General features: G+C 37.4%; 1 protein-coding gene across 1 annotated transcript in view; it reads right to left on the bottom strand.

Annotated features, from left to right (window-relative positions):
* SNAPC4 (small nuclear RNA activating complex polypeptide 4) overlaps positions 1–19,981 on the bottom strand; it is a 48,205-nt gene that overhangs the window by 6,195 nt on the left and 22,029 nt on the right. Inside the window, exons 13-21 of the mRNA XM_023494350.2 lie at positions 19,679–19,773; positions 14,820–14,914; positions 13,989–14,068; positions 13,023–13,478; positions 12,540–12,632; positions 6,292–6,538; positions 4,806–4,876; positions 1,394–1,501; positions 828–855 (exon numbers count right to left, since the gene is read on the bottom strand). Coding sequence (XP_023350118.1) covers positions 828–855; positions 1,394–1,501; positions 4,806–4,876; positions 6,292–6,538; positions 12,540–12,632; positions 13,023–13,478; positions 13,989–14,068; positions 14,820–14,914; positions 19,679–19,773 — 1,273 coding nt within the window. The remainder of the gene's footprint in view (positions 1–827; positions 856–1,393; positions 1,502–4,805; positions 4,877–6,291; positions 6,539–12,539; positions 12,633–13,022; positions 13,479–13,988; positions 14,069–14,819; positions 14,915–19,678; positions 19,774–19,981) is intronic.

Genomic DNA, 19,981 nt, shown 5'->3' with positions numbered 1-19,981 from the left:
GTCAAAAAAAAAAAAAAGTAATATAGCAGCCTCACCAAGCATTCCAAAGACCAATTATTTTGAGATTATGTAAAACACTATCATGGAAAAGTGAGCATCAAGTCATTCTCGCTCATGATGAACACAACTAATGCAGGAACTCAAACTCCATTATCATTTTGCTAAAGCAAGCAGTATCAGGATGATAAAGGACTTAAATCCCACACAACATAGCCATTTTCATTCTTTTTATTGTTATTTGCTTCGTTTTACTTTGCTTTTTTTTTTTCTTGTGCAACATGATAATTGTATAAATATGTATACATATATCAAATTTAACATATATTTCTACCATATTTAACATATATTGGAATACTTGCCATCTAGGTGAGGGCGTAGGTGAAGGGGGGGGGGGGGGAATTGGAACACAGAAAACTGCAAGGGCTAATGTTGAAGAATTGTCCACTGTTTTGAAGAATAAAAAGTTTTAATTAAAAAAAAAAAAAAAAAAAAAAAAAAAAAAGGATTTTAGTCCCAGATACAGTTTTCCTTCTCTGGGTCAAAAGAAGGAGCCCAGGAGGTAATGAATGACATACTGTGCAGAGGAGACCTTAGTAGATGTTGAATGGGTGGCTGCTATTTCCAACCCTTGTTGAAGTCTAGCACAACCCTACTAATGTGAGATAACATCACCAGGGGTTGGTTGCCCAGGGTGGAAAGAAGGTCAGGAAAGGGACCACATACTAGGAGTCATTAAACTATAGTGCTCAGTGACAAACCCAAACTCTATTTGTGGAAATTCCTTTGCAAGATGTGCATGACAGAATCAAGGAGAAATATAACTGTACCTGAAGATTTCTGTAAACTGGAGGATGCCTAGAAAAACAGGAGAGATGCAAACTAATTAAAAATGTTAACTGTCAAAGCATTTCTATGTTTGCAGCTTACAGAAAAATTCTTTCAAGTTATAGAATGAGAAGATAAGCATGATCATTTAGGAACTACTCAGATACAATCACATTCACTGGGATGATAGACAGGATAGCACAAAGGCACCAACTGCCAAATAGCCATCCTTAGACACTCCTCTCCTCTTTCTAAACAATATGAAATGGAATTTATAAATCTTAGAATTTAGATTGGGGAGAAAACCTAAGAGATGAACTGCTTGGATCACCCACTTGCAGGCAAGTAGGGGAGGTTCTCTATTTCACAAATGAGGCAGCTGATACCCAGAGGTATCACTGACGCATCTGAGAACCATTTTACGCCAGCCCACCTCCTGATTCATTCAGCTGGTTATAGCCATGCCCATTCTGAAGAGACAGTACAGGTAAGTAAGATGTGTAGTCAAGTTACTTAGCTTCAAGTTTTAAAAAGTAAAATTCAACTGTTCCACTCTCTGCCCCTTTACCTGCTGAGGTCGCTGTGGCTTTCCACTAATTGCCAAAAGCAGCTCTGACTGCTTGGTCTTCCTCTCTCCAATCACCTTAAGACAGCCATCAGTATCAATCTGAAACAACTAAAGGCAAATCACATTAGTCAGTTTTAAAAGAAGGCAAGAACTATTCTCCTAATGACCTATGGACCTGATAACTGAGGCCTGCCAAAACCTATCCTGCCAAGTGGTGAAAGATAATAATATACCTGCTAGGATTTATATAATACCCACAATGTTCAATATGGGCAAGACGTCAATGATTGGACATTTCAGTTTCAGATCTTCCTGAATTAAGGGATCAGGGATACAAAAGTAAGTTCAAGGGAGACAAAACAAGGTCCCTGAAAGTACTGCAAAAGTTGGGAGACTAACCAAGAGAATGAAATAGGAGAAAGCAGGGTAACTCAGCTCTTCCAACAAAGATCTGGAAATATCAGATTAAGTAGTGACAGGAAATCTATGGAGAAACTAGAGGATCATCTTTCTAGCATAACATCACTAATTTTACCTCAGGCAAGTGACCAGGGTGGACCACCATGGAAGAGGGGTAAAGCTGTGATCAGAGAGTCATATCCAGGGAGTAAAATAGGCCCTCAACCCTGTCTCTCTGATTCTAGAGAGGGGATGGAGATCTCAGTGTAATTCCTGGGTGCAGGGGCTGAGATGCTGCTTCTAGCCAGACTTTGGGTACAGAAGACGGTCAAGGCACTGTCTCTTGAACCCAAGAAAGAAGATCTTGAAGCCAAACCTTGGGAACAGAAGACAGCCACAATGCCATTGCTTTGATGCCAAAAGGACATCAGATAAGATGGGCCAAGGGAATAAAAGGCAACGCCATTCTCACCAGAAGTTGGAAGAGCCCAGCCTTAACACAAAATCCAAATCTGGGAAGAAAGGATGGAAGAATGAGTTAACACCAAAAAAGAAAAAAAAAAAAGTGATGCCAGGAAGGATGGCCAAGAAACAAACTCCAAAAATTAATTCCAAAACACCTAAAAGTAAAGACTCAAAGAAAAACACAAAATGAAGAATTAAAATCTATTATAAATAAAAAAGTCCTCTAGAGGAAAAACAATTAAAAAAACATAACTATGGAAGCAAAATTGGAAACAGAAGACTTTTGCAGTGCTGCAAAAGAACTACAAAACCTCACCTGAAAATTAAAATATACAAAAGAAAAGTTAGACTCTAGGAAGCAACAAGAAATATTAAAACAAAGTCAAAAGGCTGGAAAAAAAAAAAAAAACAAAACACCAGGTTATTTTATACAAAAAAATAAAGTGACCTAGAATTTAAAACCACTGAATTACCTAAAAGCCATGATTAAAGAGCCTAGACAGCATGTTTCAAGAAATCATGAAAGAAAACTACCCAGACATATTAGAACAAGCGAGTGAAGTGAAAGTTTCAAAAGGCAAAGGCCCAGGCCTACACCCAAGAACAACTTACCACTTCAAACTGAATCTAATACTATGGGGGGCAGGAAAGAACAGACTTTTAAAGAAACAGAACATGTGAACATCAATGATGAAAAGAGCAGAGTTGGTAGAAACTCCAAAATAGAAACATGAATCCAGAAAACCACAAACAGTGAGCTGTTGGATAAGACTATAAGGATGAAGTGTATGCATTCTAATGGGGGATGGAGTCATGCAAGCGTCTCTTGAGAAACTATAATGTCAATAGGGGTTAGAGAAGGAATAAAGGATATGGGAGTGGTTTTGATTTATCTTAATGATCTTAAAGCAAATAAAGAAAAAGAGGGGAAAAATATATTGGGGAAAGGGGGAAGAGAAAGCTAGGGAAACACCTCCCATTATCAGGGTGTACAAACAGAAGCTTATACAATAAAAAGAGATGAGGGCAGCAAATGACAACTGTATCTCCCTTCCATTTAAACTGGTCAAAGAGGATTAGAATATACACATACATAAATAATTTGATGTAAACATACAACAGGAGGGGGAACAGAGAGAAGGAAAGGGGAATAAGAGGGAAGTAGATTCAAAGAGAGGTTAGTCATAAGCAAAACAAATCTTAAGCTAGGGGCTGGGGGACAGAATGTTTTGTTTGACTATGCTTATATGTTGTAAAAGTCTTTTCTTCCAAGTTTTTTTCTTTTTGAAGGGGGAAGAGGGTTGGAATGTGAGGAGAAAAAAAATTGATTAAATGAAAAGTTAATAATTTTTTAAAAGAGTTTTGCAAAAAACAAACCTGTCTTGCATTTTGCCTACAAAAGTGACCTGATCAAATACCAAAAAAAAAAATTTAATGCCTATTTGTAAAACAAAATGCTAGCAAAAAAAAAAAAAAAAAAAAAAAAAAAAAAAAAAAAAAAAAAAAAAAAAAAAAGAAAGAAAAAGAAAACAGATTCTGCCTGAAGGAATTTATATTTGGGGTAGTGAGGAAGCATAAGAAATAAACATATCCAGAGGAGGAAACACGTGGTAATTTCAGTACGGAGAGAGCATCAATAGCCACAGGGAGCAAGGAAGGCTTCCCTGAGGTGGTACCTAGACTGAATCCAGGGGAAAATAAGTAGTCTCAGGAAGAGAAGCTAAGAGAGTGAACTCCATGCACCAAACATGACATGGGCAAACAGCAGCTGGAGATGGAATGTTCAGTTTGGGAAATAATTAGGAGTCTAAATGTTTAAAACATAAATATGTGAAGAAGAATAATGTAAAGTAAGAGACCAATGTAGATTAGAATCAAACTGTAGGATCTCAAAATCTAGACCAGGGAGACTGTATTTTAACCAGAAGTAACAGGGAACCACTCACCTTTGGAACAAGGGACTAACACTCAAAACTGCATTTCAATAAAATAATTTTGACAGCTGTATGTAGGATGAATCAGAGAAAAGAGACTAGATTCAAGGAGACCAATTAGGAAGCTATTAGAAGAGAACCTGCAGACACCAGAAGTCCTTGGGTGGAATGCACCTATATTTTACAAGACGCTCTACTGTATCCAATTTGGATTTAGATCCCTGACTTCTAAGGATGGGCTCAATTATTCAGCTTTGCTTTCAAGTTCATTTGCACTTTTATGACAAGACAGGAGTTCTAGGGACATGACTTCTGATGATTTTTGGCACTAGTATCTCCCTAGTACAAGATCCACAAACCTCTATCCCATCCCTTCCTCTTATTTTCCCCTTGTCTTTTTGAGGTTATGCCCTAGGCCTGTCTGCTTTAAATATTCTTTAACTTGATAGTGGATTGGGAAGTCCAGAAGTTGTTGACTCTGCACTGAGGCATTAAATAGCAAGATGAAACCTCTAATATTTTCAACTAGTATCAGATCACTTTTACAAGTGGCTTCTTTCGAGAACAGATGTAAACTTCAAAAGCTCATCAAAACAAAGCCAACTTGTGCTTACCTGAATAAACAATGTAAACACAGGTGTACTTGTCAGATGGATAGTCTGCAACTTTGTCATGATGGCTTCTGCTGTGGAAAGGAAAAAATCCAAGGTAAAAATTAACTGCAGACAAAAAAAATCTCTCTCTTTTAACAATCCTGAGGGGCTCCTTGGCTCATAAAAAAAGGCGGGAGGTTCAAGTGGGGTTTCAGCTTCAGGAGTAATTGGAAGTAATGCTAGAGCCCAGAAACTTTTTCTTTTCCCCTAATTTCATTTTTTTTTTAATTTAATAGCCTTTTATTTACAGGTTATATGCATGGGTAACTTTACAGCATTAACAATTGCCAAACCTCTTGTTCCAATTTTTCACCTCTTACCTCCCATCCCCTCCCACAAATGGCAGGATGACCAGTAGATGTTAAATATATTAAAATATAAATTAGATACACAATAAGTATACATGACCAAACCGTTATTTTGCTGTACAAAAACAATCAGACTCTGAAATATTGTACAATTAGCTTGTGAAGGAAATCAAAAATGCAGGTGGGCATAAATATAGGGATTGGGAGTTCAATGTAATAGTTTTTAGTCATCACCCAGAGTTCTTTCTCTGGGCGTAGCTGGTTCAGTTCATTACTGCTCCATTGGAAATGATTTGGTTGATCTCCTTGCTGAGGATGACCAGGTCCATCAGAACTGGTCATCATACAGTATTGTTGTTGAAGTATATAATGATCCCCTGGTTCTAGATCCCAGAAACTTTAAAGAGACCAAAAATTACCAAACTATGAACCTGTCCAAGTCGTTCACACCCCCTGCAGATTTCAACTTCAGCTCCTCACTGAACTGAAATCAGCAAGGGAAGCAGACTTAAGGAAAGGAAATACAGACCCCCCCCTAAATCTGACAAGATAAAACACTAAGATAAAACACTTTTAGGTCACAGACCCCCTTCACACTCTTAAAAATTATTGAGGCTCGTTCCCCCAAGTTATAATTTATGTGGGTCATGTCTATCAATATTTATTGTCTTAAAAATGAAAACATGTTAGTATTATTATGAAAATAGTTTTGGCCTTGTGGAACCTGAAAAGGTTCTCGTTTCAGACAGGTTTCAGAGAATGGCTGAACTAGATATCTATGGCCCCTTTCTTATTCCAAATCCTATAACCCTATAAACATTCTGTACACAATATAATTTCATGCATACTCATTACTTTGATCACCCAGGAATTTGATTTGTTATTTCTTCTTTCGTGTTTAGGGTTTCCCTCCAAAATTTCAATTTTCTTAAAACATTCTTGGAATCTTAGAAAGATGTGTATTCTCTTAAAAAGTTATCTCATCAAATCACCTATTCTTCTGATTTCTATAAGCAGCAATCCAAATGATATTTATCATTTAACTCCATCTTGCCCTGGAACATCCTCTTGCCCTGGAAAAGGCCTAAAGAAGAAAAAAACCCTTGACCACCCCCTGTTCCCTTACCCCTATGTGGTACCTCGAGTCTGCACTGTAGCAGTCTTCTTGGAACTCCAACAAGGGATGATGATATCACCCACCCAGGGAGTCACAGCCATCAAGAGCTTGCGATCCAACTTCTTCCTCTGTATGCCAAGCTTCTGTTGCCGCTGTCTATTCAGAAAAGTTTTGTGCCATACATGCACCACTTTTTCTATGGCCATTCCACTATCGATTTTGGATACCAGGGATGAGGTGAACAGATGGGTCTTCTTCAGCCTTTCTTTCTACAAAGCAGGAAGTGGGTGGAGAGGTTCTTAGGATTGTATTATAATACCACAGCACTCCTTGGAAAAACTGTTAGGACATATATAATAAGACAGTCTCTCCAAACCTCCAGTGTGATTCTTTTATCTGGGATAAGTTCCAAATATGGACTTGAGCCAAAGTCAGAAGAACAGAGTGGGAAATTGGTTCCTACTTTATCCTGACTACTACTAATTTGGTCAGCATACATATGCCCTATATAGCCAATTATTCCCAGATGCTAGAAACAGAGGCAAGGCCAGAACAAAGGGAGTATGGATAAGAAATGCTGGAGTTGTAGGAAAGGCCTGTGATATAGCTGACCCACAAATTGGAATTGCTCAGTTGGAAGACGATCCTTCCCTCCCTCTGCCCACAAAGGGTATCATACTCTTACCTACAGATGCTCTTAAAAGCATTTTTTCGCTCTTTTGTACTCTGAAACTTCTCAAGATATTTTGGGGTTTACTGTCTAGATTTTTTTCTTAAAGACCAGACTTTAAACCAAAACCAATCTGATTCCAATTGGCCACCAACAGGTTCTAGGCCAAGCCCCATTTGGTCACTGTTTGGACTCTGATTGACTTAGATTGAATATAAATAGCAGTCATTTCTGCTTTGGCCAGAAATCCTAAGGGTCTTCCCCTCCCAGATCCATTGACTTGTTTGTTTATTTATACTTTTTTTTGCACTAGGGTGAAAGAGGAGATTCTTTGTCTCAACTGCCACCTAGCCTTAATCACTAAATGGAAATGGCCTCAGTGTCAAACTAAGACCTGTTGAAAACTTGAGCTTAAAAAGGCCAGGTCTCCCACTGCATCCAGGGCCATTTCCAGTTATCCCGACCTATATCTGGCCACTGGACTCAGATACACATATCTTCCACCGACTAAAACCACTAGCAAGTCTACAACTAGGCCAACACATAGCTACCATACTCATTGATCTAGGATGACATGAAAAAACAGGGCCAAAAGGCCAAGCTAACTTACACAGTTCCGTATTTTCTGCCACTACTTCTACCCAAAAGGGACTTATTAAATCTTACTTTCTCTCCTTCATAATTTCCATAACATTAATTCTCCTAATCATATAATTAAAGACCTCAAATAACTTGCAAAACTACTAAGATAGTAATAAATAAAATCCAACCTAACAATACCATTGCCCAACCCCCACAACCATACAATAAAGATACCCCATTTCAATCCTGACCTACACAATAATCACCCAACGAATCAAACAACTCTACAGCTGTAATTACCTCAACCTCACCAGACACTATAAATCAAATTACTTCCATTAACAAAGTCAGCAACAACATACCAAAAGCCACCAAATTACCCACCCAGCTCTCAGGGTACTCCTCAGTAGCCATAGCGGCATTATAACCAAACACTACTAATATTTTCCCCAAGTAGATCAAAAACACAATTAACCCCAAAAATGTACTATTAAGCTCACAATAATAGCACAACCCAGACTCCCATGCCTGATGGAACTTTGGGTCTCTACTAGGAGTATGCCTAATCATCCAGATCCTTACAGGCCTGTTCCTAGCAACACACTACATTTCAGACACCCTTACTGCTTTCTCCTCTGTAGCCCACATCTGCCATGTTAATCACGGCTGACTTCTCCATAACCTTCACGCCAAAAGGGCTTCAATATTTTTCATATGCCTCTTTCTACATGTGGGCCAAGGAATCTACTACGGGTCCTACCTTTACAAAGAAACATGAAACATCAGCATAATCCTACTCCTCACTGTTGTAGCTACAGCATTTGTAGGGTACATACTTCCCTGAGGTCAAATATCATTCTGAGGTGCTACCGTAATTACCAACCTGCTTTCCGCTATCCCCTACATCGGCACCACTTTAGCAGAGTGAATCTGAGGTGGCTTCGCAGTAGACAAAGCAACCCTCACCCAATTCTTTGCCTTCCACTTCATCCTACCCTTCATCATCACAGCACTAGCCATCATTCACCTACTGTTCCTCCATGAAACAGGCTCTAACAACCCCTCAGGGGTCAACCCAGACTTGGACAAAATCGCCTTTCACCCTTATTACACCATCAAGGACGCCTTAGGCCTAATACTACTCCTCCTCATATTCCTCCTTCTAGCCTTATTCTTACCAGACTTACTGGGAGACCCAGATAACTTCTCACCAGCAAATCCACTAAACACACCCCCTCACATCAAACCAGAATGATACTACCTATTTGCATATGCAATCCTATACTCTATCCCCAATAAACTAGGTGGAGTCCTCGCTCTACTAGCATCCATCCTAATCCTCCTAATCATCCTCCTACTTCACACAGCCAACCGACAAAGCATGATATTCAGTCCAGTATCCCAAACCTTATTCTGAATCTGCTAATCTAATCACACTTACCTGAATCAGAGGCCAACCTGTAGAGCAACCATATATCATTATCGGCCAACTAGCCTCTATGCTTTACTTCCTACTAATCCTTGTCCTTATGCCTGTCCCAGGCCTATTTGAAAACTATATACTAAAACCTAAATGAAGAGTCCAAGTAATTTAATCAAAATACTGGCCTTGTAAGTCAGCTATGAAGGTAAAACCCCTTCCTAGGACCCATCAGGAAGAAGGCATTATGCCCCACCATCAACGCCCAAAGCCAATATTCTATTTAAACTACTTCCTGCGTCAAAAAATTATTTTTTTGTCGCAAAATTCAATTTATATACCATCTCAGTATTAAATTTTTTGCAAATTTTTTCCATTATAATTACATTTTTATATAAAATATTTATACTATGATTTAGATAGCTATATAAGTATGTACTAATACATTAATGTAATTATAAATATTTATGTATATAGAGCATACATTTACAGTCCACTATCATATAATAATATACATATTAAGTAAACAGTCCTAAATACATTAATATAAAACATTACTAAAAACCAACAAGTACATGCATATCTTTACCTAATATATCTCATAATAGTACATAATACATAATATGTATATATTACATAAGACATAATATGCTGGCGTACATAGACATTACATCCATGAATAAAGATCAACAAAGCTACTTCCTCTAGCAGACCACTACTTTTAGGAATACCTTTTTCCTCCACTCAACGAGAGATCAGCAACCCGCCATCTAAAGACACATAATCTTTCAGAGCAAGCCCATGATCTGTGGACGAACCTTATCTCCTCTGACTGGCTACTGGTTGCTACTTCAGGCCCATTCGTTCCTAATTCAGCTCAACCATGCTTTTCATAGAGGCATTTGTGATGGTAACAATGCTGTTTGGCCTCATATCACGGCATCTCCAATGATTGCTACGGCATTAAGTAGTTTTTAATTTGGGGGTGGTTTATCAGCAGAGCGGGAGCCTGGAGGACACCATTAAATGTTCGACCAAGGTTGTTATGTATTGTTATTATTTGCTTGGTGATGAGTCGGATAAGTCAGATTTGTAGAATTTGGATTCAATTAGGTAGCCCTTGGGTGTTATAAAAAACTAGACAAGGGAAAAGTATAATAATAGGTAAGGTAGAGATGCCTATAATAGTAGGGCAGATGAAAGGGGCAAATAGATTTTCGTTCATTTTTTCTCTCAAGGGAATGGAATTTCTGGGAGTTTGAGGATTTCTTCTGGAGGATAAATATAAATTATTTCAATACTGATGAATTGGAGTTGGAATAAGCAGAAAATGCTAATGATGGTTAGGCCGGCAACGTGAAATCAAGCTGATGTTTCTAATTGAGGCATGGCTTTGAGGAGATAATAAGCTCTGCTAATACTTAAGTATCATATTGGTTTCTCAAAGATGTTTGCATTATGTGCGACCAGTTTTCAAAATATTTTAGGGTCGACATTTCTAGTACAATGGGCATGAAGCTGTGGTTGGATCCACAAATCTCTGAACATTGACCAAAATAAACTCCAGGGCGAGTGGAAGTTAAAGTGGCTTGGTTCAATCATCCTGGAATAGCATCTGCTTTTAGCCCTAGAGAAGGTACTGCTCATGTGTAGAGTACATCCTCTGATGAGATTAACATTCAAATTGGAAGTTCTATAGGAAGAACTACTCGATTGTCTACCTCTAGAAGTCGCAACTGTCTGGGAATCAAGTCTTGGGTTGGTACTATGTATGAGTTAAATGACAAATCTTCGTAGTCAGTGTATTCGTAGCTTCAGTATCATTCTTGGCCTATGGCTTTAACTGTAAGGTATGGGTTGAAAATTTCATGTATTATATAAAGAATATGGAGGGAAGGGAGAGCGATTAGGACTAGAATAACTGCAGGTATAATTGTCCAAATAGTTTCAACTTCTTGGGCGTCTATAGTACTGGTGTGAGTTAGTTTTGTTGTGAGCATGAGAATTAACACAAAGTACTAGCGAGCTAATTAAGAAGACGATTATAAGTGTGTGGTTATGAAAATATATGAGTTCTTCTGTGATGGGAGAGGTAGCATCTTGAAAGCCCAGCTGTATAGGATATGGCATGATAAGATATACAGGGCTCAAACCTATAATTTAACTGTGGCAAAGTTATGTAATGGTTGTTACTAATATCTTTTGGAGAAAGTCATAATGGTTATGGGATTGACTTGAAATCAACTTTTTGAGGGTTCGATTTCTTCCTTTCTTGCTCGTTTTAAGCTTTAATGAAAACTGGTTGCTCAAATATATGGTATGGGGGAGGGCAACCATAGTCACTGGATATTAGTAGTAGTTAATTCTACGGAAGAAAGTTCTCGTTTTGATGCAAAAGCCTCTCAGATAATGAAGATTATTAAGATGACGGCTGTAAGAGAGATAAAGGAGCTGAATGAAGATAATACGTTTCATGCTGTGTAAGCATCTGGATAGTCTGAGTATCGTCGAGGTATGCCTGAAAGTCCTAGGAAATGCTGTGGGAAAAAGGTTATATTGACGCCTACAAACATTAATAGAGAAGTGGATTTTTGCCCATATGCCATTTAGTATGTAGCCTGTGAAGAGTGGGAATCAGTGGACGAAGCCTCCTATAATTGTGAAGATGGCACCCATAGATATCACGTAATGGAAGTGGGCTACTACATATATGTGTCGTGAAGAACAATGTCCAGGGATGAGTTGGTGAGAACGATTCCTGTTAAACCTCCGATTGTAAAAAGGAAAATGAAACCTAGGGCTCATAGTATAGCTGAGGATCATTTAATATTTCCTCCGTGTATTGTAGCCAGTCAGCTAAACACTTTAACACCTGTAGGGATTGCAATAATTATTGCAGCTGATGTGAAATGCTCGTGTATCAACATCTAGTCTGACAGTAAATATGTGGTACACTCATACAATGAAGCCTAGGAAACCAATGGACATCATTGTTCACACTATCCCCATGTAACTAAAAGGTTCTTTGATCTCTTTGGGATATAATCCCAGTAGAAACTCTGCTGGGTTAAAGGGTATGCACAGTTTGATAACTTTTTTAGCATAGTTCCAAATGAGGTGATCTTGTATAGCCCTCCCTCCCTTAAATACAACTCATTTGCACGACATGGTATCCCCTCCCTGATGCCAGGGTCTTCTTCAAGAACGAAAGACAAACAACCATCACAGCCTCCAGGCCCAGGTGATGGTGGTGGTGTTTGTTAAACAAAAAATACCTTCCACTCCCAATTCCTGCTGTCCTAATCTCTTTTCCTATTATATCACAAACCAATCTCGTGCCTACCATCCTTCTCATACAAATGGGATAATCGTTGGAAAAAATCTGTCCGAGCACAGAATAAATCCAAAATGGGAGAGTCTTTAAAGGACACTCAAATGTAGGTTAAGCAAAGAAGCTAACATAGGTTGCATATTCTTTGTTACAGTTATGACTAGAAAGAAGGTAAAGCTGGAAGAAATTGAACAATATGAAAACTAGACATCTTTAGTAAAAGCAAAAAAGGAAAAAAAAAAATCAAACACGCATAAGGGGCCTTACCAGTTTCTGGTATTCCAAACAAGTATTGATCCTTATCACCTTCTTCACATCATTCAGGGCAACTTTTAGGACACGTTTTCCAGTTCTGGAGGCCTAGTCCAAAAAAGCAAATGAACATGATGAGGAGGAAAAAAAAACAGTAGCTAGTTTTATTCACCAACTTGTACAAAAACCTTTCATTCACTATATTGCAATTAATACTTTTTATCTTTCTAGATAGGCAAGACTTTCCCACGCACTACTGTATTATGTATAAAAAATATGCATTACATTTCTGAAGTTTGTACTTTATACCTAGGGGAACAAAATGCCTGCATTCTCTCCAATCTACAAGAAAAAGATTTGATTCAGTAAATACTGAGTCTAAACTCAAGAATCAGTATCAAGAAATATGAAAAGCTCCTTCTCACTTTTATACATAATGAAATGTCTTGTTTGCTATAGTACACACTGCTACATCTGAAGGCTGGTCATATGGCTTACCTCTTCTAATTCTTCCTGCGACTTCTCTAGACCAACATCAGCTGGATTTGTATATTCAGTATTCACAGTGACAGTGCTGGGGTTCAAAGTGTCCTTGTCCCAGATGGAATCCCTTCTCATTGCCACTGCTATATTTGGAATTGTCTTACTACCTTCTTTGGCAGCTACTCTAGAGGACACAGATGCTTTGGAAAGCCAAGGAGAAATAGTGGAAGATCTGGAATAGTCCCCTCCTGGGTCTTTCCATAACTCAATGTGACTCTGTCCAGTGGGGACCCATGTATCTATGTTAGGCACTGTATATTGGCATGTCTCTAGTGCCCCTTCAGCATCTTTCTCCTTCTCTAGGTCTTTATGCCACTCCAGTTCAGCATCCTCACTGCTACTGCTGCTGCTGGAAGAGCTAGAGCTGTATTTCTTCCGGGACTTCTGCCGTTTTCGGGGCCTCTTCTTTTTCTGTGGGGAAAGAAAGGATTAGTGTTTACCTTTTTCCAGTCTATATTCCTACTTCATTTCCTAAAAAAACAACAGTAAAGCCCAATTTCACAAATGGTTCTGAACAAAAAGGAATTACAAGAGCAAAGGATTTCCTCAGAAGAGCCTCCATCAGGATTGTATCTGAATAGCCCCTCTTCTAAAGCAGCAATGTCAGTGCTAAGCTACTTGGTAGTTTGAGCAGAGGCATGACACAATATCCTAACTCAAAGTCAAGCTATAAAACTCCAAAGGGGTTTTGGCATAAGCAAAGACTCTTTTGCTTATGGATCAGCAGAATTAAAAAGCTTTGCCTCTGCTCCTTTGCTCCATCATTTTTCCAGAATGTTGCCTAAGTTCCCTTCCAGTTTTAAAGACCACAAATAGCTTTCCTTGTCAGATTATGTGCTCCTAGGTGTTGGCAAAGCAATATATTAAAAAAACAAACAAACAAAAAAAAAAAAACAAAATCACACAACTCCCACACCTTACCCTAATCAAGGCTTTCCATTTGCTCAGACATTGGGAGCCTGTCCGATGAGGCAATTCAGAGGCTATCTTTGCCCAGTGACCTAACAACATCAAAGAAAACATAGAAAATCTTTCTTGAGGAACTACAGCTTACAAACTAGAGCAAAAGAATCTATACTGGAAGTATTACTTTCCAGTGAGTGGCTTTATGCTTTCTGAAACATTAAAAAGTAGCTGTTAGAGTCTCATGTGGAACAGCTATGTTGTGCTCTATCAGCTCTAATCAATTTGATTGGAGAAACACAAGTGAATTAGGGCCCAGATTTAGTGGCCAACCTGCTAAGGGACAGCAAGGAAAATCTTCTCACTTAAGAATTTCACCCTTCACCCAAGTTCTGGCAATTACAGAATTAAGAAGAGAAAAAAACCTCCCTACATCATTAATTAATTTCATTTGTAAACTGGAAGTGAATTCTGTTCAGTATATCAGATCAAAAATTTCCCACCTCTTTCCCTGGACAGTCTTCCCAGTAGATGCCAAGGTGGGAGAGCAAGGACTGTGTCTGTTCATCTCTGTATTCCCTAGTGATTAAGACAAAGCTTGCAGAAAGCAAGATTTCCTGAATTTAATTGAGCTGATTTGAAATTATGTGCCTAACAGTTGAACCTCCATTCTCTACTCAGAAATGAGAACTGTAGCACACAAAATGGCAAACGGAACATGCTGTAAACTGTGATATATTTCTCAATTCAAAGTAGTGTTGCTGTTATAGCTTTTCCCAACTTTTTAATGCAAATGCAAATGAATTCAAACCTGCTAAATAGTAAAAGAGAGCACAAGCACTAACTTACCAGCACCATATTTTTCTATTAATTCAATTAACTTTTCTTCTTCCTTTGCATTCCACCTTCCTTTCTTTAAGCTGAAATGCAATCTTCTTAGGTACCTAAAAGTAAAAAATAGATAATGAATATTTTAGAAGCAAAGTTAGCTATTTATTCCTACTCCTTATTGTCTATAGACTTTCTATAGTTTTAAAGTCAAAGGAGTATATACAAATCCTATTTTCTTCCTTTATTCTCTCTTAGGATTATATTTTTCTTCAATGCATTATTCTTAGTTTTAATTTCTTCACTGAAAATCAAGACTCTAGGAAATAAGATCCACTTATTGTTATAAAATTTTTGACCCACTACTAGCAACCTTTTAAAAATATTGCCATAATCAACAGGACAATGGCTGAATAAATTATGGTATATGAATGTCATGGAATATTATTGTTCTATAAGAAATGATCAGCAGAATTATTTCAGAAAGGCCTGGAGAGAGCTACATGAACTAATGCTAAGTGAAATGTGCAGAATAAGAAAACATTGTACACAGCAACAAGAAGATAATGTGATGATCAATACTGTGGATTTTTCAACAGCAAGTTGATACAAGGCAATTCCAATACACACGTGATGGAGAGCCACCTGCATCCAGAAAAAGGACTGTAAGGACCATATGTGAATCACATTCACCATTTTTGTTGTTTGCTTATTTTTCTCTCTCATTTTTTTTTCCATTTTGATCTGATTTTTCTTGTGCAGCATGATAAATGTGGAAATATGTATAGAAAAATTGTACATGTTTAATATATATTGGATTATTCGTCTGGGGGAGAAGGTGGGAAAGGGAGGGAGAAAAATTTGCAACACAAGATTTTGTAAGAGTTTATGTTGAAAACTATCTTTACATATATTTTAAAAATAAAAAGGTATTATTAAAAAATTATTGCTATAGTAGAGGGAACAAATTTCAGTGATACATCTATATTCTTTCATCTTTCATGTGATTAGCAGCATATGGGAAAAAATTTGATAAGGTCAGGCATTCAACTCTGAGGCACATTTAAGGTTGCAACTTGGGGCTAGGGAGAAAAATTAACTAACATAAAATAAACCCATGTAACTAGAACCATGTATCAAGCAACTGTGAGAATCTAAAAAGAGATTCATGTATAAGAGCAAGACAAAAACTGCATTCTATTCTCTGAAACACATTTCTTTTTCAAAAATAGTAAAAGAGAGTAGTATTTGGAAGAGGGCTTAAAAAACTAGTTTGGACTCTATGAGGTATTCTGATTTCCTTTACTATTTATTTATTCCATAATCATTTAAGTCAGTCAATAAACATTAAATCCTACTATGTGACAATTATTGCGTTAAACAATGGGAAAAGAAAAGAAACAAAAGACAGTCCATGCCCTCAAGGAATTTGCATGCAATCGAATGGAAGAGACAACAAGCAAATAAATATATACAGAATATATAATTATGTAAAGAATAAATAGGAAATAATTACAAGAGAGAAAGTACTAAAATTAAGAAGGGTTGGGAAAGGCTTCCTGTAGAAGACAGAATTTTAATTGGTTCTAAAGGAAGCCTAGGAAGCCAAGAATGTATATGGCAGAGAAGACAGTCAAAGAATATACCTAGAGAGGAGTATCTTGTTCACAGAAAAACAAGGAGGTCAGTGTTACTACATGGAAGAATATGTGGAAAATTTAAAAAGATGGAAAGGCAGGAATTGGCTCTAGGTTAAGAAGGGCTATAAATGCCAAATGGGACATTTTATATTTGATCTTGGAAATGACATGAAGCCACTGGATTTCACAGAATTATGGGGAAGGGGAAAGAGAGGGAGTGTGGGACTGTGTATATGTGTGTCTCTGTGATATAAATAGACCCACACTTTAGCACTTTGATGGCTGAGTGGAAGATGAAGTGGACTGGGGAAAGACTTGAGGTAATCAGACTACTGCAATAGTGCAAGCATGAGGTCATAAGGGCCTGCATCAGAGTGGTGGCAATGTCAAGATAAGAGAAGGGAGCATAATGGAGAAATATTACAAAGGTGAAATCTACAGACCTTGATAATAGCTTAGATGGGGAAGTGATAATGTGAAATCTAAAATGATACCCAAGTTGTAAATCTAAGAGATTGGGAGAATGGTATTGCCCTCCACTGTAGTAGAGAAGACAAGGAAGGGTAAGATTTATGAGAAAAGATGATTGAGTCCTGTTTTAGACATGTTGAGTTTTACTGGATAGCTAGTCTGATTTGTCTGAAAAGAAGCTAAAGATGCAAAACTGGAATTTTGTACTATAAATGTTATGTGTAACATATGTAAGAGAACAGGAAGTACAGAGTTGAACTGGTTCACCAAAGGGTTAAGACAGAAAAAAGAGATGAGAGTAACTAGTGCTGAGCAGGTCTAGGAGAGAAACAAGTTGTCAGGGTGTAGTTGGTAAGGTAAGGCAATGGGAGAGAAGAAAAGCCAACAGATTACAGTAAAAGAGGGAAATTTTGGAATTCTTTAACATGGAAGTTTATGGGTGATAGCAAGATCACAGATAATCACCATCATCAATGTATGTGGCTAAAGTGAAGTGGAGAACATGGAAAATGAATAGGTTGAGGAACTGATTATTTGCTGAAATAATGATAAATAATAAAATAAATAATAAATATGCTGATGTACCAAAGTACAAAGACAAGAGTTGGAGAAGATAGAAAAATTGTGAGTCAGGTACCAAACTTATTGAGGAAGGAATAGAAATGACTTAGGGTCTGAAGACAGCTCCCAACACCTACTATGTGCCAAATATTGCATTTACAGTCAGAGATAATAAGATAAATATACATTAATAACTCTATCTTCAAGGAGCTTTACATTCACTTTATTGTGGGCTAGAGGGGGCAAGAAAAATAAACTTAGAAAATTAAATAAAACATGTACAAAATAATTACCAGGAAGTGGTTACCAACATCTAGGAGAGATCAAATTAGACTTCCTGGAAGAGGTAATATTTGAGCTGAGCACTGAAGGACTCTAGGGATTCTATATGAGGAAAGAGTATATTCCAGGCATGGTGGGGGCAGCCTGTGCAAAAACATAAAGATGAAAAATGCAGTGTTGTATGATGGAAGTAGCAAGCAGGCTAGTTTGGAACAAATTGTTATGATGAAGAGTAAAGCTAATGAGCCCAGAATGGATATATGTTATGCCAAATTTCTAAAGATCAAAGAAAGGGAAAGAAGACCAGAAACAACTTGAGTTTAAAAAGTATCTCAGTGGGGAATGGGATATTGGAAGGAGGGAAGGTGATATGAGAGAGGTTATACTGGGAGTGGGAATGGTTAGTAGCAAAAGATGGACAGGGTGAAGAAGAGAGAATAGAATAGAATAAATGAGGGGGGAATACAGTTAGCAATAATAATTGTAAAAAAAGAATTTTGAAGCAAGTTTCTCTGATAAGGCCTTATTTCTCAAACAGAAAGAGGGACTGAGTTAAATTTATAAAAAAAATAAGCCATGCCCCAATTGATAAATGATAAAAAAAAAAACCTGACCTATGCCCAATGAGCTATAAATTCATGCAGATTCTTTGACCTAATAATACCATTACTAGATATGAATACCAAAAGAGATTAAAAAAAAAAAAAAAGGAAAAGGATCTATATGCACAAAAATATTTGTAAGAGCTCTCTTCTCCAGGCAAATAATTAGAAAGTGAGGAGATGCCCATTGATTGAGGAACAGCTGAAAAAGTTTTGCTATGTGATTGTCATGGAATATTATTGTTCTATGAGAAATGATGAGCAGGATGGCCTCAGGAAGAAAAAAAGTCCTGGAAAGTCCTTCATGAACAAAGTGAAATGTACTGTATACAAAGTAATAGTAATGCTCTGGTTTGACCAGCTGTAAATGACTTTGCTATTCTCAGAAGTACAATGATTCACGACTACTCTGAAGGACTTATGATGAAAAATCCTATTTATACATAGAGAAGAAACTGATTGTAGCTGAACACAAATGGAAGCATATTCTCTCTTTTTTAAACTTTATTTTTCTTGAGAGTTTTTATTAGGGTGGGAGATCTATGTTTTCTTTCACAACATTTTATGAAAATGTTTTGTATATCTTCACATGTGGTTCCTTATTTGAACTGGAGATAAGGGAGAGAATCTGGAACTCAGAAGTTTTAAAAACAAGTGCAAAAAAAAAGTTTTAAATGTAATTGGGGAAAAATATTAAATACATTTAAAAATAAAAACAAAAAAGTTAAGTCCTTTGGAGAAACTTAAAGGAGTTTCAGATAAATCATCTTATTTGTTCTGACAAGGGAGAGAGCAAAGCATGATCAATTATCACATGGGAAAATACAGGAGAGATAGGTCAGTGTGTTCAATGCTGAGACTATACTGCTGAGTTAGTTTAAAATACTATTCTCAGTTGCAATAAGAACAGTGCACTTTGCCCAAAAACCATCCCATCAAGAAATAAATTCTAAAGGCACCTTCCAGTCTGTTTGTGATCTTAGCAAACAGTTAAATCAAGGATGCTGATTTTCTGAGGTAAGAAAGAAAGCTATTCCTTAGTTGGCGCTACATTTAGTTCCAAGAGGAAAAGTCAAATGAAAATAAACAGCAATGGCTGTCTTTAGAAATGCTCTGTGATCAACTTTTCATGTTTCAGTAGACAAAGGTTTACCCAAGGCTCCCGCTGAAGTCATCTTTCCTTAATACTACCAAGAAATCACTTCATTACAACAACCATAGGCCCTCCACTTCACATTGGATAACACTTCCTATTCTCTTGCAACAGTTTTAAATGAACCAACAACAGATAGATTTCATTTGCTAAAGGCTCAGTGCAACTCACCGATCTCGACACTGGGCATCACTCCTACCTGGCACCTCTTCCCGAATTTTAAACCAATCACGTTCTCCATATTTGGCAACAGCTTGGAGTAATTTCTGTGAACAGGAATAAACAAATAAAAAAAACCAAACTCACAATTTAGCTACATTCAGTTTTCAGATCAACAGAAAGTGATTTAGAGAAGGTCTCAGAATATAGAAAGAGATGCACAGACAAAATAAATTACTTAGACTAATGGTGTTAAACTCAAATAGAAACAGAGACCACTAAATCATACAACATCATCCCTGCACACATTGCCTT

This window comes from Sarcophilus harrisii, chromosome 2 (assembly GCF_902635505.1).
Source record: "Sarcophilus harrisii chromosome 2, mSarHar1.11, whole genome shotgun sequence".
Classification (NCBI taxonomy): Eukaryota; Metazoa; Chordata; class Mammalia; order Dasyuromorphia; family Dasyuridae; genus Sarcophilus; species Sarcophilus harrisii.
The sequence above is the reverse complement of the archived record's forward strand: the minus strand, read 5'-3'. Positions and strand labels throughout refer to the sequence as shown.